This window comes from Physeter macrocephalus, chromosome 19, assembly GCF_002837175.3.
Source record: "Physeter macrocephalus isolate SW-GA chromosome 19, ASM283717v5, whole genome shotgun sequence".
In the NCBI taxonomy this organism is placed as follows: Eukaryota; Metazoa; Chordata; class Mammalia; order Artiodactyla; family Physeteridae; genus Physeter; species Physeter macrocephalus.
Window position 1 is genome coordinate 20,270,287 of NC_041232.1, and position 26,045 is coordinate 20,296,331.

Sequence of the window (26,045 nt, forward strand, 5' to 3'; positions counted from 1 at the left end):
CTAGAAGGATGCCCGTGGATCTGCATTTTTTAGCAGACTTTCCCAGAAGAGTCTATATTGCACCAGAGGTTTGAGAAGCAGCTGAGACCTAAACCTCGATCCTGCCTTTCTAAGACAACCTTGCAAACAAGCCACCAGCCCACTAGTCACCCTCCATCACCTACCACGCCTGGAATCACTCGGAAAGTAAGAAGACAGCAAAATATACAAGTACGTATTTTCAATCTGTAGACACTCCAGGTGAAGAAGTTCAGGCTGAAGAGATGTGTAAGATCCAAAGCGTTTCAAGCCGCCAGAGTTCTACTCACTATGGGAGGGGATGGGGGGCGAGGGGTGTTACCTGGTACCCACCTACAGTCTTGCTTCTTGCAGTACAGTCCCCTTGGGAGCTGACGTCATCAGGGATTCAGAATAGGCCTGAATGGCCTCCTTATCCTGTGAGCCCTTTTTACTACTACTCCAAAATAAATAGCACTTCTCCTAGAAGATAACCAAGCTAATTTATAGTTGACGTTGCAGCCGAACACACACGGTTTTTACACGCTTCTCCGATTTTCAAAAAGCAGAGGGTGGGGTACAGAATTTTAGAGTCCAACCACCATTAATGACTGGAGTTGGCTGAGATCTGGGGAGTGATGGTGTCTCTCACCAAAGACAGAAATACAAGCGTCTTCAGGAAACACACTTGGTCAGACGGGCAAGCTGAGCTGAAAAGGGTTTGTCAGCCTGAAAATTCAGGCCAAATCAAGGAGGGGAGATGGGCCGTGCTGGGCAAGGTGGATTGGCCGAGACTCAGAGAGTTGAGCAAGTAGCCTTTTAAGAGTCTCATGCTCTACTGACTGAGCTAGTAGGTGGCATTTTAAATCGACCAGAAACAGCGACATTTCTGTCTAAAATAAAATGTTTTTCTTTCAAGAATGACTTGACAAGAAAAATGTCTTGGGAGAGAAATTAAAATACGTTGAGTTTAACGACACGCCATTGTTTTTTTTTTTTTTCCCCTATCAGGACAGATACATAAAAACACATAAGGCCTAACCCCTGCTAAACCAAAAGATACATAATGGGATAAATTTCAACGACTGGGCCTCCAGCAAAACCTGCGGGGAGGGTGCCTCAAGCATGGTCAGTAGAGACGATGATATTCTTATCGGATTTGGGGGACACGGGTGGGGGATGTGAAGCAGGGAAGCTTTCACATGGTGCAGTCTCCCCCTCCTCCCCCTCCCCCTTCTGATGGGCCATTAGGAGAGACAGAGGGCAGAGGCTGTCTGGTCCAGCCCCTCACCGGCTGCTCCCCTGGGCCTCACTCCTGGAAAGCCACGGTGATGCTGGCTCCAGGGAGGCACCCACGGGTTGGGGGCTAGGGCTTCCGGCCCCTCTGCCCTCCCAGCATAATTCATTCCCAAAACCCTCGGGAGTTCCCTTCTGCTCTGGCTGGGGCAGTGACAGAGGACCGGGCCCCCAGCCTTCACTGGGGGCTCAGAACGCCAGAGGCCCTGGTACCCTCACACCAGTGCAAACCTTTTCCCCCAAAGGATTGGGAATTTGGAAGGGAAATCAGGTTAAGGGTCTAAAAGCCCAGGTTGAGAGCCTGGAAAGGTTTATCCTCGCCCCAGCCAACAAGCAAGCAAGGTAAGCGAGCCAGCGTGCGAGCTGCCTCCGAGGAAGAGGAAAAAGAGAAAAAGCTGTTTGCCAGAGTAAAGCAAGAAAGCAGGCATTGTAGGTGGCCCGAGGGGCGGCGGGGGAGCTGGGCAGCCCCCGACCAAGGCTGAGGCCTGTGGCTCCAGGACAACTCGGGGGGCAGGGGGCGCCGGGGGGGGAGGTTCTGGTTCATGGATTCAAAATGGCCTTTCAAGACTCCCTGCCACTGAGCAGTGTCCCCTGTCCACCAGGTAGCTGCCCACCCATCCCCGCTGCCCCGGGGGCCTTGCATCCACAGGCCTTGTCACCATGTGACGGCAGTAACTTGCTCAAAGCCCCCTGGTCTCCAGACCTCACATCCTACTCATGTCTGTATCCCCAAAACTGTGCACAGTGACCCCCCCCGAATAAGCTGCGAAGGTGTCAGTGAATGCCATGAATGAATGAATGATACCAAATCAAGAAGGTGTATTTGTTGGAACTTCCCTGGCGGTCCGGTGGTTAAGACTATGCACTTCCACTGCAGGGGGCGGGGGTTCCATTCATATCTGGGCAACCAAGATCCTGCAAGCTGCACCATGCGGCCGAAACAAGGGGGGTATTTGTTGTCGCCCCCTCTTTTTCCTGCCTCTGAATGGTAGATGCCCCAGGGCTGGCTCTTCAGGGCTCTTCTCCGTCTGTGCTCCCTTCCCCCAAACACCTGCTCCTATCCTGGTCCAGGCCACCATCCTCGCTCACCTGGGCCTCTTCCCTGGCCCCCCGCTTGCTCTCTCCCATCTGAAGACCAAGCGGCCACACGTGAACCGACCCAGTCACTCCTCTCCTTAACAGCTTCCAACAGCTGCCCGTCACCCCCAGAATCAGCTCCAAGCTGCTCACCCTGCATTACAGGACCAGGCATGACCGACGTCGGCCTCTCAGATACCACCTCCTCCCCCGCTGCCCCCATGTCCACTCCCCTCCAGCCACCCTGGCCCTGCGGGAGCTTCCAACACACCTCACCCACCCCTGCCTCAGGGCCTTTGCACTGGCCATTCCTCCACCCGCAGCACTCTTTCCCTGACTCTGTGCTGAGCATTCACTTCTAAGCTTAAATTCAACCTCTTCCGAGAAAGCTGTTCTGACGTTATCTCTATAGTCGTCCCCGACCCCCTTGGATGCTGCGCCGTCCAGCTTGGTAGCCACATATGGCCGTTGAGGCTTTGAAAAGGGGCGAGTCCCAGTCAAGACCTGCTGTAAATGTAAAATACACATCGGATTCCAAAGACTTAACCCGAAAAAAAATGTAAAAAATTTATATTTTTTATATTGATTACAGGTTGACATGGTCATATTGATATTCTGGATGTATTCGGGTTAAATAAAAGATATGATTAAAATTAATTCCCTTTTACTTAAGGTGGCTATTAGAAAATTTAAATTTAAAATCACACACGTGGCTCATGTTGTATTTGTATCGGTCAGCACTGCCCTAAGCCCATCACATTTTCTATCATCTTTATCATCGGTGAGATCATCCCTTCTGTTTATTTACTTGGTTTCCACCTGTCTTTCCAACTAGAATGCCAGTCCCCGCAGCCCACTCCCTCCGGAGTAGGAACTGCCTCGTTCACTGTCGTATGCCCTGTACCTGCCAGAGCCTGAAAGCCAGCAGCTGCTGACTTGAAGAACAAACCATTCAAGTACCAGGTCTCGTGACCCAAAACCACCTGCAGCCCCTCCAAGGGAGGGTCCCCAGGCCTCCCAGAATAGGCAGAGAAGTGGGCACAGAATACGCAAGAGAAGCAAGGATGCAGCAACAGCTCCCCAGCCCCGGCAGAGACCTAGGACTGCCGCCCGAGGTTGGCTGCAGGCTGAAGGTGTCCGTGGGCACAGCAGGAAGGGACGGCTGGGGGATCTGATCTGAGCCCCTCCTTCCCCCAAGCAGGCAAGCAAGGGACCGCTCGGCCCCGGCCACGCTCTGGCCACCACCTACTTGGCTCCGGATTTGGTAGACGATGGGGATGAACAGCAGGACGCAGCCCAGGGCAAGGAGCACGTACTGGCCATAATGCAGCACCCTGGGCATCAACACCAGCTGCGTGTAGAACGTCTGAAGGGTCTCACCCTCCATTGCCCCGCTCTGGGGAAGGAGAAGGACAAACAAATGGACTGGTGCCACATACTGTGGGCCGAGGGTGCAGATGCCGCCCCACACCACACCCCTCTGTCCCCCAACCCCTTTCCCATCTCAAGCCCACAGGCCAAAGCATGCGATGGAGGGAGCCAGCCATGCCTCTATTTCCTCTGGGGCCACACAACAGGACTACATTTCCCAGACTCCCTTGCAGCTAGGCAGGCCCGTATGACCTGTTCTGGCCAATGGGATGGGGGCACAGTGATGCTACAACTTCCACGCCTGGCTCTGGCTCCCATGTGATTCTCTCCACCTCTTTCCCAATTTACTGAATGGAGACGGATTCTGAAGATCTCCAAGAGGGCAGGAGCAGAAGATGGAAGGAGCCTGGATGTCCCTGAATGTCTGCGTGGAGCAGGGCTCCGCCTGCCCCGCATCAGACTGTGATGTGAGTGGGAAGTGAACTTGACATTTGGAGGCTGGCTGTTCCAGCTGTTAGCTCACCCTGATTTAAAACGAGCTAAGCCAGAAGGAACCCTGAAAAGCTGGGAGAGAAGAAATTTCAATAAAAAGTTGACACCCTGAAAACCAACTTCCCTTCATCTCAGGAGAAGGGGCCACGTGCATTAACAAAATTATTTTACACCCTGACCAGGGACTTTACAGTTTCAGGCAGCTCCTGTGCTCCTCATCTCACGTGATCCTTTCAACCCAGTGGGATAACTGACATAAAGTGCTTGGAGAGGGCGAAGTTTCTAACAGATTGTTCTGCATTACTGAGTCCAGCTACCCCAGCCCAGCCTCCCCACCACACACAGCCTCCTGCCCCAAATGCCCACATCAACTCCTCACTGAGGCATCAGACACCACGCCCTCGGGTGCCCAGTACCCAGGGAGAGGAAAGCAGCCTTACCTCTCCAAACCACATCAGTGGCAGGATCACCGGCTCGATCTTCCCAGTTTGTCTGGAAATAAGCGAGACCAAGCAAGTGAGAAGTTTTGTCGGGGTGTCTTAGATCAGACAGCTCCGGACCTGTGATCGGAAGCCCCAGGGTCAGGAGGGATTTGATGTTGCAGCAACTTGATCGGCATGGGCTTGAGGAACGGGCATCTCCTGACGGGGCGCGACCTGACAATCCACAGTATCTTTTTAAATGAAAAATTCTTACGTGGAGGGGCTGCCAGGGACCTAGCTGATATCCATTTGTTCTTTTTTAGAAACAGAATCCCAGTTTTATTCAGGATGGCAATACGCCCAGCTAACAAACAACACGGTTTATGCTGATCACCTGCTTTCCTCTGGGGAGTCTGGGATCTGGGTCCATGCCAGACAGAAGGCGCCTACGTGACCAGCCCCCAGTAAACACCCTGGGTGCTGAGTTTCTACTGGGCATCTCTGGTAGGGGAGACTTCACACATGTTGTCACAACTTGTCACTGGGGGAATGAAGCGTGTCCTGGCGTGACCCTCCTGGGAGAGGGCTCTAGAAGCCTGCGCCTGGTTTCCCCAGACTTCACCCTGTGAGCCTTTTCCCTTTGCCAATTATGTTTTGAATCCTTTCTCTGTAATAAATCACAGCCGTGACTAAAACTACATGCTGGGTCCTCTGAGTCTTCCCAGTGAATCGTCAAACCTGAGAGTGGTCTTGGGGACCCCCGACACAGTCAGCTGCTAGACAGCTGTGTGACCTTGGGCACGCTATTTACCCTCTCTGTTCCTCCTCTGTAAAATGGGGATTATAATGGAACTCCTCACAGGGCTCTAGTGAGGACGGAACGCGACACCATGAAAAATACCCAGCATATAAAAAGTGCTCTAGGGGGGTTCCCTGGTGGCCTAGTGGTTAGGATTCTGGGCTTGCACTACTGTGGCCTGGGTTCAATCCGTGGTCAGGGAAACGAAATCCCACAAGCCGTGTGGCACAGCCAAAAAAAAAAAAGACGTATAGTGCTCGATGTTTATTATTGTTGCCGTCAAATGCCAGCAAACAACTGGACAAACAAACATTCTGTAACTTCACCATTCTTGGGTCTGCTTAAGGAAGGCACAGCTGGAGGGGAGCTGGCACTCTCTCAGGGGACAGGCACCCGAGTCAGCACAAAAGGTCAAAATCCTCAATCTCAATTCTCAAAAAGCGCTTATTCAGTAGAGTATTGGGCAGTGAAATGAATTTACGCCGTATCACCTACAGAGGAGACAGACACGGAGAACGCTCTGGAAACACAACGGCACATCCCCTTCCCTTCAGCCTCTTTAATCTGAGTTTGTAAGAACTGATGTAAACTGAACGCACAGGGTGTGCAACCCCGCTGCCTTTGTCTTGTGAGCAAACAGCACAAAAGTTCCTCAGACAAGTCACAGCTAGACAGCTCTGCTTCCGGGAGGCGGTGTCTCCGGACTCTTCCCACATGGGTTCCTCATCAGCCCTCGGGGATGCTGATAAGCATTGCTGTTAGACCACCGCCCTTGAGACCACCGTGCCAGCCCACAGGGGCAGCCAGGCAGCTGTGTGGCCTTGGTTCCCAACAGATGGGAACACAGAGGCCCAGAGACATCAGGGTGGTGGCTCAGGGCCACCAGCGGGCAGAATCCAGCCACCCAGATAGACCTGCTGGCTCGAGCAGCGTTTGTCGAAAATTGGAATGAACTCCCAAAAGGTGAAATTGAGAGAGCGTGTGTCAAAATCCAGATTTTGAAAAACGCATTTGCCAATGCATAGGATGTGGCCACACTGGGTGCATGGGCCCTGGGGCTGGACAGAGGCTGGCCCTCGGCCCCACCCCCACGGGCTTCACTTAGTCACCCGCCGGCCCTGACATCCAAGTTAGCAGACCAGGCACTGAGTGCCGGGAGCCCTGTGGAGCTCAAGTCTGGGCAGCAGACGCCTAAGGCACGCGTGGGGCCGTTTCACCAGCCGCACACGCTTCAGGAACACACTCTCCGAGCAGCCTCAAAATGTAAAAATGAAGAGCTAGTGGGGGCGTGAAGGTGAACCGCACTGCTGGCCCTCTCACCACGCTCCGACAAAGTGTTATTCTTTCCAGCCGAGAGGCGTCTCACAAAGCCAAACAGACGCTCACATTCCCGCAGCCCAGCAATCTTTCTGGGGGAATTTCTTTTTTTTAATGAAACTATTTCGAATATGCTAAGAAGTACAGGGGACTTCCCTGGGGGTCCAGAGGTTAAGACTCCGCGCTTCCAAGGCCGGGGACACGGGTTCGATCCCTGGTTGGGGAACTAAGATCCCGCATGCCACACGGCGCGACCAAAAAAAATTCTTTAAATAAAGAAGTACAGACCCCGACGTAACGACCAGTGTGCTCCCTCACCCAGCTCTATCCTAACTCGATGTTATAACAAGAGCTGGCAGGGATGTAGAGACACTGGCACCTCCCACGCTGCTGGTGGGAGTGTAAAATGTCGCAGCCGCCCTGGAAAGCAGTCTGGCAGCCCCTCAGACTCTTAAACACAGCCACCATAGGACCCAGCAATTCTGCTGCAAGGTATCCACCCAAGAGAAAACATACATCCAACACAGAAACTTATAAATATTCAAAGCGGCACTATTCATAATGGCCAAAAAGTAGAAACAACCGAATTGTCCATCAACTGATGAATAAAAACGTGGTCTTTCCATGCAATGGAATATTATTCGGCCATAAAATGGAATGAAGCAGTCACACGGGCCACAACGTGGATGAACCTTGAAAACATCGTGTTAAGTGGAAAAAGCCAGACACATGTTATATAATTCTAGTCACATAATATGGCCAGAATAGGTAAATCCACAGGAACAGAAAGTAAATTAAGGGTTGCCTGGGGCTGGGGAAATGGGCAGTGACTGCTAAAGGGTGTGGGGTTTCTTTTGAGGGGGTGGATGGAAATGTTTCACAACTGATTGTGGTGATGCTGGGCGGCTCTGTGAATATCCTGCAAAGCACCCAACTGTGCACGTTTAAAGGGTGAGTTTTATACTGTGTGAATTAAATCTTGATAAAGCTGTTACTGAAAAACAGCTCAAAAAAAAAAAAAAAAAAAAAGAAAGAAAAAGAAAACCAGTGCTTAAACAGTTCCTCCCCGTCCAGCGAATGGTCTCACCGCAGAAGACTGTTTGCTAAGTTTCCATTTTCAAACACTTGGTTTGGGTAAGATTCAATTTTTGCTACTCTGTCGGATGGGAAACAGCTTGGCTGGAAGAGCCTGGCTAATTTGAGGGACAAATGTCAGGAGAGAACAGGGCAGGGATATCAGGATGCAGTCTGCGCTCGGCTGAGAGCTAAGACCCCCCTCAGGGGTTCAAGGGGCAGGGACCAGATTCCACATCCCGAAGGACCATCTCTCTCCCTGGATGCCAGGCTCCCAAGGACGTGGCCAGAGTCCAGAGTCCCTGATCTCTCAAGAGCGAGGCAGCCCGGGGCTCCCAGGCCCCACTCACCCGACGCCTTTCACAGACTTGATGTAGAGGCTCAGTTGCAGTTTCACAGAGCAGTTCATGGGGATTCCGGTGACCTGCAGCGACAAGAGCAGTGAGGGGCCTGGCTCCCCTGGAGCCCTGGGCGCCCCTTCAAACAGCCCTCCCTGGTCACGCTCAAGAGGGTGCGTATCCCAGATGAACTGCCCATCCGATGGCGCTTCCGCTACCCACTCAAAGCCCTGATGGGTAAACACATGTTCCCCAGATGGCCCTTATGTCCACGACCCCGAGGGATCCCCTCTGGTGAGCCAGCCTCGCTCTGGATGGAGAAAAAACGAACCCTTTCCATCTGTTCTCTTGCACAATGCATCCCCCAGTGCCGAAGGACGTTTCCCAGTCATCGCCCCTCCCTCCAGCCTCCAAATAAAATAAAATAGATTTGCATGTTAATAAAGTCACTATCTTCTCCATTCACCCCACCAGCGGCTCAAAGAGAAAGTCTGCAGGGAGCTTGCTCAGCCCCGAGTGCCTCTGCAATACACCTCCACCCAATCCCCATTTCAACAGAGCCGGCCTCAGGCTTCTGCCAGGGGCAGGCGATGGTATTTTACGGAGAGCCTAGTGATATTTTGCGTTCTTTACTTGGACATTTTTTTTTTCCTTTGGCTGCGCTGCACAGCTTGCGGGATCTCAGTCCCCCGACCGGGGATCGAACCCGCGCCCCCCGCAGTGGAAGCGCGGAGTCCTAACCACTGGGCCGCCAGGGAATTCCCTATTTAGAGAAATTTTTAATTTCCAATTTGAGGTCATGATAGAAAGCTTCCTCTGTGCAGGATTTTTTTTTTTTTGATGAGATCATTTTTTTTTTAAGTAGTAAATCAATAACACAAAAAGTGACACACATATAGGACCAAAACCAGGAAGGTGCCTCCAGAATGATGTCAGGCAATGAGAGTGGAAAGGAACCTAGGTTTGAGGACAGACTGCTGCTTCTCAGCTGAGACTCTTCTCATCCGGAAAGTGGAGACAATTCTGCCCAGCTCACAGGGTTTCTGCAAGGGCAAAATAAGGGATGCAAGACAGCCGCGCTCAGAGCCATAAAGGCTGTGTCATCACATACACCAGTGGGAGAGGGCATTATCTTCCAATATAGCCTGGCATCCTGAGGTCTTCTGGAACCCCAGGGGCACAGAGCAACTGGCCGAAGGCCATGCTCCCAGGACGGGGGAGAGTTTGAACTTGAGAACCCGGTGGGACGGGAGCGAGATCACCCGTGTGCAAAAGAGCCAGCAGGCGTGAGGCTGCCCTGCTAGCGAGGTTGTCCCTGGCTGGCGTCTGGGATCCTGGATTTCAGGAGGGCTCCCACCTCTCCCTGACAGATAAGAGGGGCTCGCTGTACCCGGACAGTTTGTCCAAACAGTGTGGTTTACGCTGACACCTGATTTCCTTCCGGGAGTCCGGCATTTCGGTCTGTGCCGGGTAGACGGCGCCTATATGACCAGCCCCAGTGAGAATCCTGGGCGCTGAGCCTCCACTGGGCGTCCCTGGTAGAGGACACCTCACACGGGGAATGAAGGGTGTCCCGTGTGACCCCCCGGGAGAGGGCTCTGGGAGCCTGTGCCTGGTTCCGCCCCCAGCCCATGTGCCTTTCTCTTTGCTGACTGTGCCTTGTGTCCTTCACTGCAATACATCACAGCTGTGGGTACCACCATATGCTGGGTCCTGGGAGTCCTCCTAGCAAATCCTCCAACTTGGGGGTGACCTTGGAGAACCCCGACACATCCTGCTTTCTAGACTCTACATTCTGGGGTCTCCACTCAGGCCACTTCCTTTTCCAGGAAATGTGTCTCCTTCCTTCCTTGGCTGTTCTTCCAGCTGCTGTCCAGCCACCTCTTCTTGAGCAAAGCCCCGCCTGTCCCCCACCACCCCACAATCTCAGAACAGAAACTTGGAGCCGTGAGCCCACGTCTGTCACCACACCCTCCCCCGGTTTCAGGAGCAGGAAAGAAGGCACCAGAGAAGCCGCTTCCAGCAGGCATTCTGTTTTCCGGGCTAATGAGATCAGAAATTAGCAAATCGACCCCATGATCATCTCCCCAAATCGACAACAAAATCCAAGGCCACTTCCTCTCCCCGTCTGCCTCTGACCTGAAATGAGAAGTAGGAGAAGTCTACTTCTGCATCAGCTGATGGGCTGCTGCAGAACAGCTGTCTGCATCTCTCTAGCCTCCTAAACTTAACTGTTTCTTTCTCAACGTGGGGAAAAAAAAGAAAATCCATGCAGTACAATGAAAGTCACCAGTGAGAGCAGAGAAGAGATCTTGCTCTTGCTGGAATATGCCCAGAAGCCAGCAGAGAGAGAGAAAGAGATAGAGAGAGAGAGAGAGCAACAGTGAAGTGAATGAACTAAAAGAGAAAGTGGAAAACCATTTGTTAGCTTTATAATAAAAAAAAGCCTTTTAAAAACTGGTTAAAAGTTTAAGTCAGTATGGAAAAGCCTTAACACATCTAACAATAAAGAATGAATTTAACACAGAGCACGCAATAGATTCATATTAATAAATTACTATCAACTTAATTCATTAATACCCCCTTAATTAACTACATATTAATACAGGACAGAAGTGTAGTGGGCATTAAAACACCTGTTTGTACAGCCAATATTTTAAATAACTGTAAATGGAGTATACCCTTTAAAAACTGAATCACTACATCACACACCTGTCACTTGTATAATATTGTACGTCAACTATACTTCAATTTTTTTAAAAAGGCTACATACTCTGTGGTTCCAACTATATGACATTCTGGAAAAGGCAAAACTATAGAGACGGTAAAAGATCAGTCACTGCCAAAGGTTGGATGGGAGTGAAGGTAGTAAAAGGGGATAAATGGGTAGAACACATGGGATTTTTAAGGCAGTGAAACCATTCTGTAGGAGACTGTAATGGTGGACACAGGTCATGATGCATTTGTCAAAACCCATACACCTGAACAACACAGAGTGAAGCCTAATGGAAGCTATGGACTATAGTTAATAATAATGTTCATTCGTCAACTGTGACAAATTTCATGCCAGGTGAAAACGATGTCTGGGAACTCTCTGTATTTTCTGCTCAGTTTTTCTGTAGGCCTAAAACTATTCTAAAAAACCAAAATAAGGACTTCCCTGGCGGTCCAGTGGTTAAGAATCAGCACTTCCACTACAGGGGAATCCCATTTACTAGCTGTAGCACTTAACCTATTTGGGCTACAGTTTCCCCGTCTGTAAAATGGGAATAGCAATGCCCACCTCTCAGATTATTGTGAAAATTAAATGAGTTGGTGTGGGTGGAAGAATCTAGAATTTTGCCTGGAGCATAATGAACATTCTAGAAATATTTGCTGGATGTGAAGTGTGTGCAGTCATAGCTGACTTCACTAGCCTGGATTTTTATTTATTTTATTTTATTTTATTTTGTTTGTTTTTTTAATTTGGCCGAGCCGCACGGCTTGCGGGATTTTAGTTCCCCAACCAGGGATTGAACCCGCGCCCTCGGCAGTGAAAGTGCGGAGTCCTAACCACTGGACTGCCAGGAAAGTCCCAGCCTGGATTTTTAGTGAAACAAAAAAGAGAGAGAGAGAGAGAGCTAGAAGGTGGAGTGCTGGGGGCTGGGGATAGAGTCAGCGGCTAAGAAAATCTGAGGATTACCAAGGAAAACGGCATGGAACAGCACCAGGTAGAAGAGCTTCCAAAAAGGCCTGTGGGGGAGACCACAAGTGTCCACTCAGGAAACAGAAACCCACAGAATTTATTTAATCAATGATTAAAAAGCCACCGAGTCCAAATGGGTAAATCTCCAGTGAACGGAGGTACTAAGAAAAGAAGCAGGTGGGTAAAAACATGTCCACGGGAGGGCCACATGTATAGGTCTGATACCCTCCTGGTCCCTGTTGGTAGACAAAACAACACACAGGACAAACTACCCAGAACCCAGTTTATCCACAAGGTGTTCCAGGCTCTTGTCGGTACCTAAAGATCTTTATGGTACGCTGGCACAGCCAGAGGGCTGCCTCTGGCTAATTTGCAGGCTGATAATTCCTAATTAATTAACTGTCTTATAATCCTTTTATAGAGACAATTCCCTTATAAAGAGATAAAGTCCCTGCACTATGAAGTCGGGGCAACCTTTGAAGGCTTGATAGCCTAGAAGCTATCACTGCCAAGGAAATCCAGGCTTCCCATCACCCCCACCCTGGAACAGCTTGGTGCCTAGTGGGGAGAGGAGAAAGCCAAGCGTGCACCGAGCAGAAGTCCCCACACCCACCCACAGGCTGACAGGCAGGGGCTCACCGGGTGGATGTCCAGGAACAAGGAATGCTCTTCTGGGTTAGGGTGGAGGCCAGACACTGCCTCTGCCAGGACTGGGTCAGCGTTGTAGAAGTGAGGATGGGAGAGAAATAAGGGTGCGTCTAGAAGGCAGAGGGGCAGAGAGGGGATGTCAGACAAAGACAGCATGTTGGCACATCCAGAGACCTGCCCCTGTCACACCCTGAGCTGGGCAAGGGGCGTAGGTGATGAAACACAGCCACTGCCTGCAGTGCACCCCCCTCATGATGATGACAAGATGCAAACAACAATCACTAGACAGAGAGAATTCACTCAGTCTGCAAATGTTTACCAAGCGCCCAAGAGGCACCAGGAACTGGAACCCACCCAGCAGGGGACAAGCTCAGTGCCATAGGAATGGTAAAATAGGAGCTGCTGCTTCTGCCAGGAGAGATCAAAGGAAGGGGAAGAAGCTGGCTCAAAGATGCCAGACAGAGAAGGTGAGGGAATGGCGTTCCAGGTGGCAGGGATGGCAGAAGCAAACGCAGGGAGGTGGGAAAATGCGCGGTGCATACGGAGCAGACAGTGCCTGCAGGGGAATGATGGGACTTGAGGATAGAAAGACTTGAACTTGGGCGAGAGGAGGGGCATCTGGATCGCCAAGCCAAGCAGCCCGGACTGTCTTCTGCAGGCAACACGGCAATGATCAGAGACGCTCAGGTGTGCACACCTGCAGCCAGGTCTCCCTAACGTCCACGGGAGGGGTGAAGACACACCTGTTTTGCTCCGTCTCTCCCAGCAGCTGGTCTGTGGGATGGACGCCAACGTGTGAGAACAGGGACTGACTTGGGTCCCTCTGAGTGGGAAATTCACACCCAGACGCCCGAGGCTGAACCTCTCCATCAACTGACCAAGCAAGGCAAACACCAGTGCATCCTCGTGTGCTCAGGACAACATACAACAGGCCTGATGGACAATGAGTCAATGAGGAAAAGAATAAGCCACTCTCAGAAACTGACGAGGAGAGGCTTCCCTGGGGCTTCCCTGGTGGCGCAGCGGTTGAGAGTCCGCCTGCCGATGCAGGGGACGCGGGTTCGCGCCCCGGTCCGGGAGGATCTCGCGTGCCGTGGAGCGGCTGGGCCCGTGAGCCGTGGCCGCTGAGCCTGCGCGTCCGGAGCCTGTGCTCCGCGACGGGAGAGGCCACGACAGTGAGAGGCCCGCGCACCGCAAAAAAAAATAAATAAATTTTAAAAACTGACGAGGTTCAAGAATGGGCAAATCATAGAGACAGAACGCAGACTGGTGGTGACAGGGGCCGGGGCAGAGAGATGGGGAGTGAGTGTAAATGGGTACAGGGTCTCCTTTTGGGTTGATGAGAATGTTCTGGAACTAGATTGTCGTGGTGGCTGCACAACGTTTTGAATGTATTAAATGTCACTGAATTGTGCACTTTAAAATGGCTAATTGCGGATTACGTGAACTTCACCTCGATACGAAAAAAAGAAAGAGAAAAACAAACAAAACTCACAAGGTCTTGTTCCCTAAAACCAGCAGCCCATCTGCTGCCAGGCAGGTGACCCACATTCCTGTTTATGTGTGTCTGGCAACCTCAAATGTCTAGATTCTTTCTGCTTTTCTTAGCAAAGCCAAGCACTGGTTTGAAATCAAAGCTGGGATTTAACTGCTGTCTGACTTCATTTTTCCCAGAGTCCTTTTACATTCATTGCCTTAATGCTTCTCAACATTAATTTATTCATCCTAGTACCTCTTTGATGTGTTGCCATAACCAGATACCCCCTGCCCTGTTAACATAATGTGCTTCTCTGAAGCAACTGCCATTGCTTTACATAAACAGCTATATTTTAAAGGAGGAGCTTGCTATCTGAGGCATAACTGGCAAACACTTGCCAGAATTAGAAAATAAATATAGGAATAAATACAACGTGAATGAATGAATGTTGTAGATTCTAACTAGAGACTGTTACCTACATGAGGCTTGGACCCTGAGACTTGCTCTTTCCCTGTCAAAAAGAAAGACAGACGAGCGTTAGAAAGGTACTTTCTTCTGGAGGTGACCAGAAGGACAGGAAGAGGATGGAAAGCAGAAGACCTCTCTCACCATGTAAGTCAATGTTGTTTAAAGCTACCTCTTTGGACCTTTGAAGTCTTGGGCACCACCAGGGACAATGTTTCACATTTTGGAAAACCCTGTTTCCCATTCTCCCGTCTCCACTGTGAGAGGAGATCAACAGAGCAAACACAAGGACCCCACCCCCGCCCACGGTAAGGGGAGCAGTCACCGAGCCAGGCCCTTGAAGGCAGCGAATCTCAAACAAGCCCCATCATGCCTCCAAGGCCGGGGTGGCGGGGTGGGGAGAGACTGACATGGGCTGGACCAATTTGCCATCACCTTCCCTTGCTTCAGCTTGCTTGGTTTTTTAGTAGCATGCATGCATGTACGTGTTTCTTTCTATTTTACTTCCAAACAGACTGAGAGACAACACCCAAGTAATAAGTGGTAATTAAGTTATAGCTTTACGGCACATCTAACCAGACCTAATTGTCCAGGATCACCACAGATTAAGGGCCTCCACTGAGCAAGTCTCAGGACCCTACACAGCACAGAGGTTGAAGGAGAAAGAGTTCTCTGGGTCCAAGAACTTTTCAAGGCCCAGAAAGGGAAATGTGTGGGTATTTCTTATCTTCAGATAAAATGCCACAGAAATACAGACACAGGTGCACCCAAAGACATGTATGAGAATGTCCTTAGCAGCACTAGGGTAATGGTCAACAAGCAGAACCCCGTCGGATGCCCGTGAACAGCAAAAGAGGTAAGGAAGTGGAGGTGTGGTCCCACCGTGGAATACTATACAGCAAGGAAGAGGGCACCCACAACAACAGGGATGGTCCTCACCAATGCGAAAATGGGTGAAAGAGGACAGAAATAGAGAAAAAGGAATATATGCTTTATGATTCTGCTCACATAAACACCAAAGGCAAGCAAAGCTGTGCTGCCAGAAGTCAGGCCAGTGACTGGGAGGGTCACTCCTGTCCTCTTTCTCCATCACTTGGTGGAATTTCAAAGTGCACGTGTCAGTTGGGCATCTGTCTGTGTATATGTCTATTTCAACGTAAAAGAAAACTTATTTGCATAATACATACATAATTCCCTTGCACTTTTGAAGTTCTTTTGGCACAGGTGCTGAGATGAGGCAGTGCAATTTTCATCCCTAGCCCTTGGCAGTGGATGGATATGTAGTTTCTGCCTGTCCAGCAGCCACTCCTTCTCCTGGAACCTACATCCCGATAAAGCCCCTCCCCTATTTTCAGCCTCCTGTCATGTGGGTGCTGGCCCCACCCACTGGAGCCAGGGGCTGAGCATGTGACACAGCCTGGCCAATCAGCATAGGCCACCCTTGGCCACTTACTGGTTCACAGCTGGTCATGTGATGCAAGCCAGCCCAATCAGAGCAAACTCTGGAACTTCTACTGGAGTGAAGAGGAGCCAGTTGTCCCCTTTCTGCAGGACCCAGAGCTGGGAGGAGGTGAGCCTGGAGGCTGGAGGGGAGAGCCTGCCTGGCAACAAACCAGTCTGGAGGAAAATTGAGCTGGTACATGGCGAAAGGCAGCTTCGGACAACAGCTGAGCTCTAGAGCTATGCCTAATGCAAAGGTAAACCAAGAAGTGCCCTTTTAGGCCTAATCAGGTTGGTGTAGCACCTGCCACTTGCCACGGCAATTGCGTAGCACACAGCCTACCGGGTCTCTGCACTGTCAGCTCACCTACAAGCAGAAATTCCTGTAAACACCAGTGAAGAAAGAATTAAGCAAACAGGGAACAAGGGCAGGTGGGCCAGAAGAGGCCATGACAGAGGTGAGCGCTTCCAGGCCCCAGCTCCAAACCCGTCACCCACGGAGCACCTCATCCTACCTGAACTTAGGGCAACCGTCCAACCTGATGCCCGTCCTTCCTCCCAACCCTGCAGCGAACTACCCCTCCCAAATTCCCATCTCCACCTGGAAATGCGGTTCCAACCAAACAGGCCCCAGAAGGCAAGACCTCGAAAGATAAGGAGTGGCTTCGTGTCCTACCAGCTAGGGTGTCACACCCGAGCCTTGAGCCTCAGTTCCCTCAGTGCAAGATACACCCACACATCCGTATGTTCCCACGCTGTGTGAGCACCTCTACATACTGGGCCCAATTCTAGAAGCTAAGGACAGAGCCCTGCATACAGTATTTACAATCCAATACAGGAGACAGACAATAAGTAAAATAAAAGACACACTCAGTGATTTCAGGGAGTGATGAGCACCAGGGAGACAATCAAGGGGGGGTGGGCAGGGGAGCAACTTTAGGATGGGAAATCAGAGAGCAGGCCGCCTTGAGGAGGTGGCATCTGAACAGACCAGGAGGGGGTAAGGGAATGACTCACACAGATCTACAGCAGCCTGGGGAACAGCTGATGCAAAGGCCCTGAGGCAGGACCAAACGAGATACATCCTAGACACAGGGAGAAGGTGGGGGGGGCTGAAGAATATCAGTGGGGAAAGTTCGGGAAGAAATGACATTAGAGAGGCTGGCAGAGGCCAGATCCTCACAGCACTGGGACCTCCGTAGGGATTTTGCTCTACACGCACGGGGCGCTAGTAGACATTTCAAGCAAAGGATTGGGTGGCAGTCCGAGTTTCTGAAAGGTCCCCTGGGCCGCTCGCTGGAACAGTGTCCAACAGAACTTTCTACGATGATGAAAATGTTCTCTTTCTTCACTGTCCGTCCCACAGGGCAGTCACTAGGCATGTGTGGGTGGGATCCTTTGAAATGTGGCCAGTGCAAGGAACACACTTCCTTTTCCATTTGATTTCACTCAAACTAATTTCAATGTATCTTTTTTTGGGGGGGGGGTTGCCACACTGTGCAGCACGCAGGATCTTAATTCCCCGACCAGGGATCGAACCCGTGCTCCCTGCGGTGGAAGCGCAGAGTCTTAATCACCGGCCCGCCAGGGCAGTCCCCGATTTCAATTTAAATAACCACACGAGGCCAGCGGTGACCGCACTGGACAGTCTGGGAAACGGATGGTACACAGGGCGGCCACAAGGCAAGAGGAGGGCCAGCTAAAGGGCCCTGGACCACGAGGTGGCGGGGGGATGGAAGAAAGCAAGGATGCAGGAGTTAATTTGGAGGCAGGGCGCACGGGGCTCGCTGGCGACCTGGATGAGGTTTGGGAGAGGGAAATCGAGCTGACATCCAAGTGTCCAGATTGAGCATGTGAGGCGGGGCCGTCTCGGGGACTGGCACACAGCTGGAAAACACTGACGATGTCAGGGGACAGTGTGCCAGCGCCAGGGGCCACATCCAAGCCCACAACTGCACACTGCGGGACAAGATTTCACGGAACCATCGGGCTGCTGCCAGCTTCCTTCCCTCCCCAGGTGGGGTGGAAGGTCCTCCCCGCGAAGCCTCCCTCTCAAGCCACCTATCATGACCTGGGAGGCAGAACGCTGCCCTTCCCAAAGACGTCCGCATCCTCATCCCCGGGACCTGTGAATAAGTTAGGTTACACGACAAAGGGAATTAGGTCGCAGGAGGAATGAAGGCTGCTAATCCGCTAAAAATCGGGAGCAGTGGCCTAGATGATCCAGGTGGGCCTGATACAGTCTCCAGGGCGCTTAAAACTGGATAAGGGAAGCAGAAGAGCTTCAGAAAAAGAGATGTGACCACAGGAGTGGGAATCAAAGACTTGTGATGGGGGCTTCCCTGGTGGCGCGGTGGTTGAGAGTCCACCTGCCGATGCAGGGGACACGGGTTCGTGCCCCGGTCCGGGAGGATCCCGCGTGCCGCGGAGCGGCTGGGCCCGTGAGCCGTGGCCGCTGAGCCTGCGCGTCCGGAGCCTGTGCTCCGCAACGGGAGAGGCCACAGCAGTGAGAGGCCCGCGTACCACAAAAAAAATTAAAAAAAAAAAAGACTTGTGATGTTGCCGGTTTTGAAGACAGAGGAAGGGAACCCCGAGCGAGGAATTCTAGGGGCCTCTAGAAGCTGGGAAAGGCAGGAAAACGGAGTTTCCCCATCAAGCTCCAGAAAGGAACGCAGCCTGCTGACACCTGGATCTTAGCCTGGAGAGGCCTGTGTCAGACTCCTGAACTACGGGACTGCTTAAGATCACAAACTTGTGCTGTTCTAGGCCACCAGGTTTGTGGGAATTTATTACGACAGCAACCGATATACCCAAAGCGTATTTTTTTTTCAAGTTATCTTTCTGCTGCCTTCTTTATTTCCAGCCTAATGGGATTATCAAGAGAACAGAGGCCATGAAGTAAACAGACAGATAAGCCCCTCAGCACGGGCCACACCCTCCCGCCCTCCCACGGGGAATGACACATACTGAACCTGCAGGTGCTGACATTCTGAATTCCGGACTCCCGGCACGGGCAGAAGCCCTCGTTGGGCGGGTAGATGGACCCGTTGGCAAATAAGGTGTTGGGAGCCACGAAGCGAAAGGTGGGGATGCCTTCGAACACCCCCTGCTCCTTGTAGATGAGCTTCATGGATCTGCGGGGACAAACGATGGAGGGTGACGCCCCAGAATGCGGTGGCTGGAAGCGGGTGGCCCGAGGTGAGCCACGCCCCACGGGCCCGGCCGCCCCCCCACCCCCGGGTCCCAGCAGCCGCCGTCTCTCGCCTGGCAAACTGCAGTCACCTCACTTATGGGTCTCCCTGCCTCCCCCGCCTACGCCAGTCCATTCTCCGCAAAAGCAGACGGAGCTTTAAGACGAGGACAGAATATATCGCGACCCACTTAGAACTGCAAGTGGCTTCCAGTCTAATCTAGCATAAGATCTAAGGTCCTCACCATGGCCCACAAGCTTGTAGAGGGTCCGGCCCCTGCCGACCTGTGCTGCACCCCCCAGGTGGTATCCCTCCCTCATGCTCCATCCTGCCCCAGGGCCTTTGTATCTGCTGCTCCTGGTGCCTGGAACGTTCCTCCCTCCCACCCCCACATCAGACCTCGCTTCTTCACTCAGGTCACGGTCCGGCTGTCAGCTCCGCAGGCAGCAGCAACGTGGCCGACACCCTATTCCTTCTCCTTCCGTTCACCCTGCCGTATTTCTCAAGGGCACTTCTAACCTCGAACGTGGGCTGTGGATCAGAACCGCTCCACCCGTGCTGTCCACGGGGGCCGCTCAGCACACGTGGCCTTAGAGCCCTTGGAACAGGGCCAGTCCAAGTTAGGATGCAGCGCTACGTGTCAAATGCACTCCACATTTCTGCGACTTGATACCCCCAAACAATGGAAAACAGCTCTTCAGTATTTTCCATTTGTTTACACATTGCGAAATGATACCATTTTGGATCTCCTGGGTCCAACAAAACATCATTAAAATTAATTTCACCTATTTCTCGCTACTTTTCTTTAATGCGGCCACTAGAAAGTTTTAAACTGCAGATGGGACTTGAATTATATTTTTATTGGAGAGTGCTGGCCTAGACAATAGTATCACGTCAATGCTAAATTTCCTCATTGTGGTGACGTGATGGGGTTATGTAAGAAAATGTCGTTTTTAGAAAACACCCACTGAAGGGTTTAGGCGTCCAATGTACTCTCAAAGTGTCCAGGAAAAATATACAGAAGGAGAGAGAGAGAAAGAGAGAAGTGTGGGACGAGGATAAAGCAGAAGGGGCCAAAGAGAAACAAGTGGGAAATTGGGGAAGGCAATGCGGAGAAAGTTGCACGTTCTCGCAACTTTCCTCTAGGTTGAAATTCCTAATTTTAAGAAGTGAACACACGCAGAGCAAAAGCACCTCCGCTCTCGGACGCTCCCCTGGGGTGCGTGGGCCTGAGTCGCCCGCCAGGACATGACTCCCAGGGAACAGAGACGGCGCCCATCTTGTCTCTGCAGGGACCCCAGTGTCTCGCACAGACAGGGCTCCATCAAGGTTTGCTGGGGAGGCAGGTGGGTCGCAGTTCACATCAGTGAGATCCCAAGCAAAGGGTTTTTCCAGAGTGGCCTGAACAGAGAAGCCGAGGACAGGGCAGCACCCAGAGAAGAGCTCTAGGAGCCACTGTCTCTTCTCACCCCTCGGCCGGGGCCACTGCAATTGTTCAGCCCCAAGCTGACCTCCGAGGCTGCTACTCTGGAGACTGAAGGGGCTGCAGGAGAGGCATCCAGATGTCACAGCATCCAGTGAGAAATTAGGGCAGCCAGGCAAAGAGCACAGGGAGCCCATCGCTTGCCTTATCGCACGGTCCCCTGCGATTCTGCCCATTTCCTGCCCACCGCGACCGAGCTCCAACAACCGCCAGCAGCCTCTCTCTGGGCCTTGCAAAAGCACCAGCAATGGGTGTTTGGCTCTCCATGGTGCAACCAAAGAGAATTCAAGATGGCGCCAAGGGCCAGCGGACACACAGAGAGCCAAGCGCTTTGCAAGTTCACACCACAAGCCACTTGATTCGGCTCTGAGCAGCCACACGGCAGATTTCCCAGGAGGCCCAGAATGTCCCACGTCAGGGCAATTACCGGCAGGCCTCGGGGCTGTAGAATTCCAGCGAGGATTCAGGAGTCATAAATGGTGCCCACATCTGCCCGGAAGTCCCATTAATCATGTTGCACTGATCGGAATGCCAGAAGTTGACCTGTGGAGACGCAAGGCCTCTTAAAGAAATGCTCTTGGGCATTTCCTACCTGACTTGGAGCTGTGACTTCACGGGCCATGTGCCCTGGGGGATGTCACTACCCAATTGACAGAAGCCTGTCCCCTCGGAGAGACAGCCTGGTGCAAGGCGAGCAGGCTGTGTAGACAGCCAGAGACACTGTCGACTGCAGCTCCCCACTCCCTAACCACGGATCCCTGAATGTGCAACTTTGCTGGGGGCTCAGTTACTTCATCTGTAAAATGGGCCTGTCACTCACACCTCCAAGGAGCAGAGTGAGCAGGGGACGCTGACCTCCTCACCGCTCAGAGAGGAAGGACACTTCCTGAAAACAGATCAAGTTGGAAGGTAGCCCAGCAAGTAAAATATTTAAAATAATAATGGTGGCTACCAGATCTCAGAACAGTAGTTGCCTCTGGGGAGTGAGATCTGGACAGAAGAAAAACAGATTTCTCACATTCTACCCCTCTGTCCTAAAAGAAAGTTTTTAAGCATGTGTACATATATATATATATATATATATATTTTTTTTTTTTTTTTTTTTTTTTTTTTTTTGGGGGGCCACATGTGGGATCTTAGTTCCCCGACCAGGGATCGAACCCAGGCCCCCTGCAGTGGAGGCGCAAAGTCCCAACCACTGGATCTCCAGGGAAGTCCCTGTACATTTGTATATTGAAAAAGCACGCCAAAGAGAATTTCAGTAGCGCCCATTCGGAACGGTTACTAATGGTTGCAAATGGTAACCCGGCCACTCTGGGCACTGATGGAGAATAACCTGTCCCCCACCCCGCTCAGGTCTTTGCCACCATCACCCAGCTGAGCGTTTGGAAGCTGTGAGTACCACCACCGCACAATCATTCTCGTGCATGACAACAAGGCCACCAGGTAAGAAAAGCAAGTTGCAAAACAATGCACATAGGATGATTTCATTCCGCTCCAAGAAGAAGAAAAAAACAAAAAAAACCACAAGTGCAAATCGATACAAGTAGACAGGAAGAATATACCCAACGCTGATACCTCTGGGTTTCCTCTGTGACTCGGGTGGGAGTGGGGCTGGCTGTGTGAAGTTGTACAAAGTGCACTTTGTATCTATTATTTTATTTTTTCATGCGAATGTCTTCTTGTGTTTCTAGCGTAATTTTTTTTAACTCAATAATCTTTTACTGCAATGGATGGTTATGTCATCAGTGTAATATTTTTGAAGCATTCTTGTACGTGAAGCATCAAAGAAACAGTTCTGTTCCTAGCATACACGTAAATAATCAGTGTCTGTGTCCCCCCCACACACCCGGAACAAAGAGCTAGGTTTCTGGGTTTTTTTGTTTTGTTTTGTTTTTGTTTTTGTTTTTAGCCGCATCTTGCGGCATGTGGAACTTCCCCGACCAGGGATTGAACCCGCGCCCCCCTGCAGTGGAAGCCCAGAGTCTTAACCACTGGACCACCAGGGAAGTCCTAGTTGAGCCTTAAACATAGGTAAAATCCCCAACTCTGAGAGCATCTCCTCTGCGGATGCAACCCCCTCCTGTTTTTGTTCTGTTTTGTTTTTTGTGTGTGTGTGTGGTATGCGGGCCTCCCCCCGCTGCAGCCTCTCCCGTTGCGGAGCACAGGCTCCGGACGTGCAGGCTCAGCGGCCATGGCTCACGGGCCCAGCCGCTTCGCGGCATGTGGGATCCTCCCAGACCGGGGCGCGAACCCGGTTCCCCTGCATCGGCAGGCGGACGCGCAACCACTGCGCCACCAGGGAAGCCCTGTTTTGTTTTTTTAATTGGAGCATAATTGATTAACAATGCTGTCTTAGTTTCAGGTGTACAGCAAAGTGATTCAGTTATACATATACGTGTATCTATTCTTTTTCAAACTCTTTTCCCATTTAGGTTATTACAGAATATTGAGCAGCGTTTCCTGTGCTATACAGTAGGTCTTTGTTGGTTATCTCTTTTATATATAGCTGTGTGTACATGTCAATCCCAAACCCCTGTTTTAAGAGGAAGAAGGTGCACTGGGTGGCCTGCCCCGGCAGCCCCTGCCATCCCTACCCGGCCCCTGTACAGGACGGCCAGCGCCTCTTGCGCTCACCTTGCTGATCCCGTTCCACTTGTCCACGAGATGGATCCTGCTGAAGTTTTTGACCCCCGTGAACACAGTGAAGAGCCCGGAATCAGAGTTGTTGAGCTGCAGACAATGGCAGAGAATGACACCTTTAAGCCCCGGGATGGAGGCAAAGGACCCAGGGACCAGTAGTCAAGCCAGCCCGCTTAGTTACAGGCTGCTCCCTCCTCACCCGGAGGACAGGGGCCTTGTTATCTTGTTCACCGCTGCATCCCCAGCACCTGGGGGTCAAGAGGAGGAGGAATTGGGGGCTTTCTAGGAGGGACACTCCCCTGATGACAGCATCCGTCCTAGAAAGAGTCCCACCTTCCCTCCCAGACTCTAGGAGAGCCTGGTTCTCCTCCTAGGTGAATGGTAGGGTCACCCCATTACTCCCCCCCAAATTAAAATAAAGCATGGCCACTGTGACCTCTTTGATCAGTGAAAACGATCAGTGAGGAGAGAAGTGGTTTGTCACTTCCAGGTGGGAGCTTTAAGAGCCAGTGCATGCAAATTTCACCGTGCTTTCTGTTGCTGCTACAGAAACCAGGGAAGTGTGTGTCCAGCTGGAACCTCCCTCAGCCGGGGTCCCTGAGTGACAACAAAGAGCAGAGGCGCACTGGACATGGCATGTAAGCAAGAGATAAACTTTTGTTGTTTTCAGCCTCTGAGATTTGGGGGCTGCTAAACCTGGCGTATCCTGAAGCATACAGGCACACAGGACCTGATGTTTATCAAGTACTTTCTAGACAGGAAGCACAGGCTTTGGCACTCTGAGGGTATTTCTTAGAAAAAGATTTCTAATTCAGAGCAAAAACATGCAAAGCGTACAAAGAAATGAGTGACTGCTGGGTAAAATCTAGAAAACACCCTTTTACCTCCGAGGACGCCATACAATGTAAGGTGTAGCACCCATTAGGAACTCAGTAGGGGTTGTTTAGTGGCCGAATAGCTACATCGATTACTGACTGGTTAAGCCAACAGGGCCCAAGTTCAAAGCCTGCTCTGGCTTCCTAATATCTGTGTGTTCTGTCACCTGTGCATTTGGAGCTTTATGAGCCCAAACTTTAGCCAATATAAGGGGACAGTAACAAGAGCCACTACAAAGAGGTACTGAGAATATTAAAAGAGCTAATGTGTAAAAACTGCTGAGTAGAGTGAGAAATAATAAGAACTCAAAATGCTTTATTATTATTATTGTTATTATTATTAATAAATGCTCACCAAAAGGATACTAACACAATAATTATAATAGACAAAGTGTATCAGAGACTGCTAGTCACTACCCAAAGTCCATTCTCCCCTTTCTCCTTCATAACAAAACCCAAACCTTACTCAGGGCATCAACACACTAGCTAAAAGGTAACATTTTCCAGCTTGCCTTGCAGCTAAGCGTGGCCACATGACTAAGTTCTGGGCAATGGAAAGCAAGTGGAAATTGGTTTTCTCCCTCCTAAAGAGGGAAACAGCTGGGACATGCTGTTTTGTCCTCAACTCCCCTGACTGCCCCTAAAACCCCCACCACTTCATCCTTCCTGCTGCTTCCTAGAATGTGGATGTGATAGCTGGTGCTCTGGCAGCCATCTTGGACCATGTGGTAATCTTGAGTATGGAAACCACACCCTCAGGAGGGCAGAGCAGAGTAGTAGAAGAATTCTAGATCCCTGAAGAGTGTGAAACCACCACAGGAACACTGAACAGTCACTGCTGGACTGTTATTTTGGGATTTCCACTGTACCTACTCAAAAATAAGTTTTAACATGCTACTCAATTGGTAATAACTTTCATTTGTTTACAAGTTTACAGTTTGCTTTGACAAGAATCATGTCACTTACCTTAAACTTGCCAACTTACCCCCACACCCAGAACCTGTCATCCTAGGCAAAAATGTACTGAGCAGCTATCATGTGCCCAGAACAGAATCACGATTTCTCCCTCCCACCGCCCCCAACACCAGATCAGCGGAGCCCCAAAAGGAGGCTGAGGCTGGAGCAACTCAGAGCGCTGGTTACAATTTGTGGTTGAGGGAGCCAAGGTCAGGGAGCTGACTCTACCTCAGATCATGACTCAGGATCCCAATCACTGACCCTACTAGGTTACCAGGGGTCAAGATTAAGAAAAAGCAGGCCGCAAAAAAAAAAAAAAAAAAAAAGAAAAAGCAGGCAACTAACTCAGAGCAATGCTATAGTTGACATTTGTGACCTGCCTCCCCAGCAGCCATTCCCCTTTCTTTCAGCACCAGTCACATCATTTGAGCCTGGATCAAGCTGCACCTGAAACCACCCCTAGAGTTTTCAATTATATAAGCCAATGAATTATCTATTTTGCTTAAGCCAGTTTGAGTTAGATTTTCTATAATTTACAACCCACAGCTCCTGGGCCCCCAGCCAGCTCCAAAAGCGAGCTGTTAACCGGTTCCCAGGACAAGACAGAGGCCCTGAACTTCTCACTGGGCCACACTTACCTCAGCAAATAACCCGAACTTGCCCTTGAAGGGGAACGTGTTTGGGAAGTACTTATTGATGATGTGGATGAGGGGATCCTCATAGCCCCACATGATCTCGCTGACAGTGCGGTTCATGAAGGCCCGTTCACCAAGGGTGCTGAACGCCAAGGTCATGATCAGCTTCAGGCTCATGGGCCCATTCTCCATCATCATTGCTGCACTCTGCAGAGCCAGGGGACACCACAGGTTAGAGGCCAGACACAGCTGGTCTGTCCTCCCGGAACTTCAAGCCGGGCTTCAAGGCACAGCCCATCTAGAGAAACGTGCAGGCCGAGAAGGGTCCCTGCAGTGGACATGTGGGGCATCTGGGTCATCTGG

The 26,045-nt window shown here is 51.1% G+C and overlaps 1 protein-coding gene across 12 annotated transcripts in view; it reads right to left on the reverse strand.

Moving 5' to 3' along the window:
- SCARB1 (scavenger receptor class B member 1) overlaps positions 1-26,045 on the reverse strand; it is a 100,849-nt gene that overhangs the window by 31,322 nt on the left and 43,482 nt on the right. For 5 of the 12 annotated variants that reach the window (XM_024120774.3, XM_055080787.1, XM_055080788.1 and 2 more), the window contains 8 exons: positions 25,686-25,889; positions 23,210-23,305; positions 21,000-21,115; positions 18,866-19,032; positions 12,508-12,626; positions 8,196-8,269; positions 4,674-4,725; positions 2,688-3,766 (listed from right to left, as the gene is read on the reverse strand). In XM_024120774.3, coding sequence (XP_023976542.1) covers positions 3,323-3,766; positions 4,674-4,725; positions 8,196-8,269; positions 12,508-12,626; positions 18,866-19,032; positions 21,000-21,115; positions 23,210-23,305; positions 25,686-25,889 — 1,272 coding nt within the window. In that variant the 3' untranslated portion in view covers positions 2,688-3,322. Of the gene's footprint in view, positions 1-351; positions 481-2,687; positions 3,767-4,673; positions 4,726-8,195; positions 8,270-11,865; positions 11,916-12,507; positions 12,627-18,865; positions 19,033-20,999; positions 21,116-23,209; positions 23,306-25,685; positions 25,890-26,045 lie in introns of those variants that run through there. The other 7 variants (XM_055080786.1, XM_055080789.1, XM_024120769.3 and 4 more) reach the window with 5 other exon arrangements.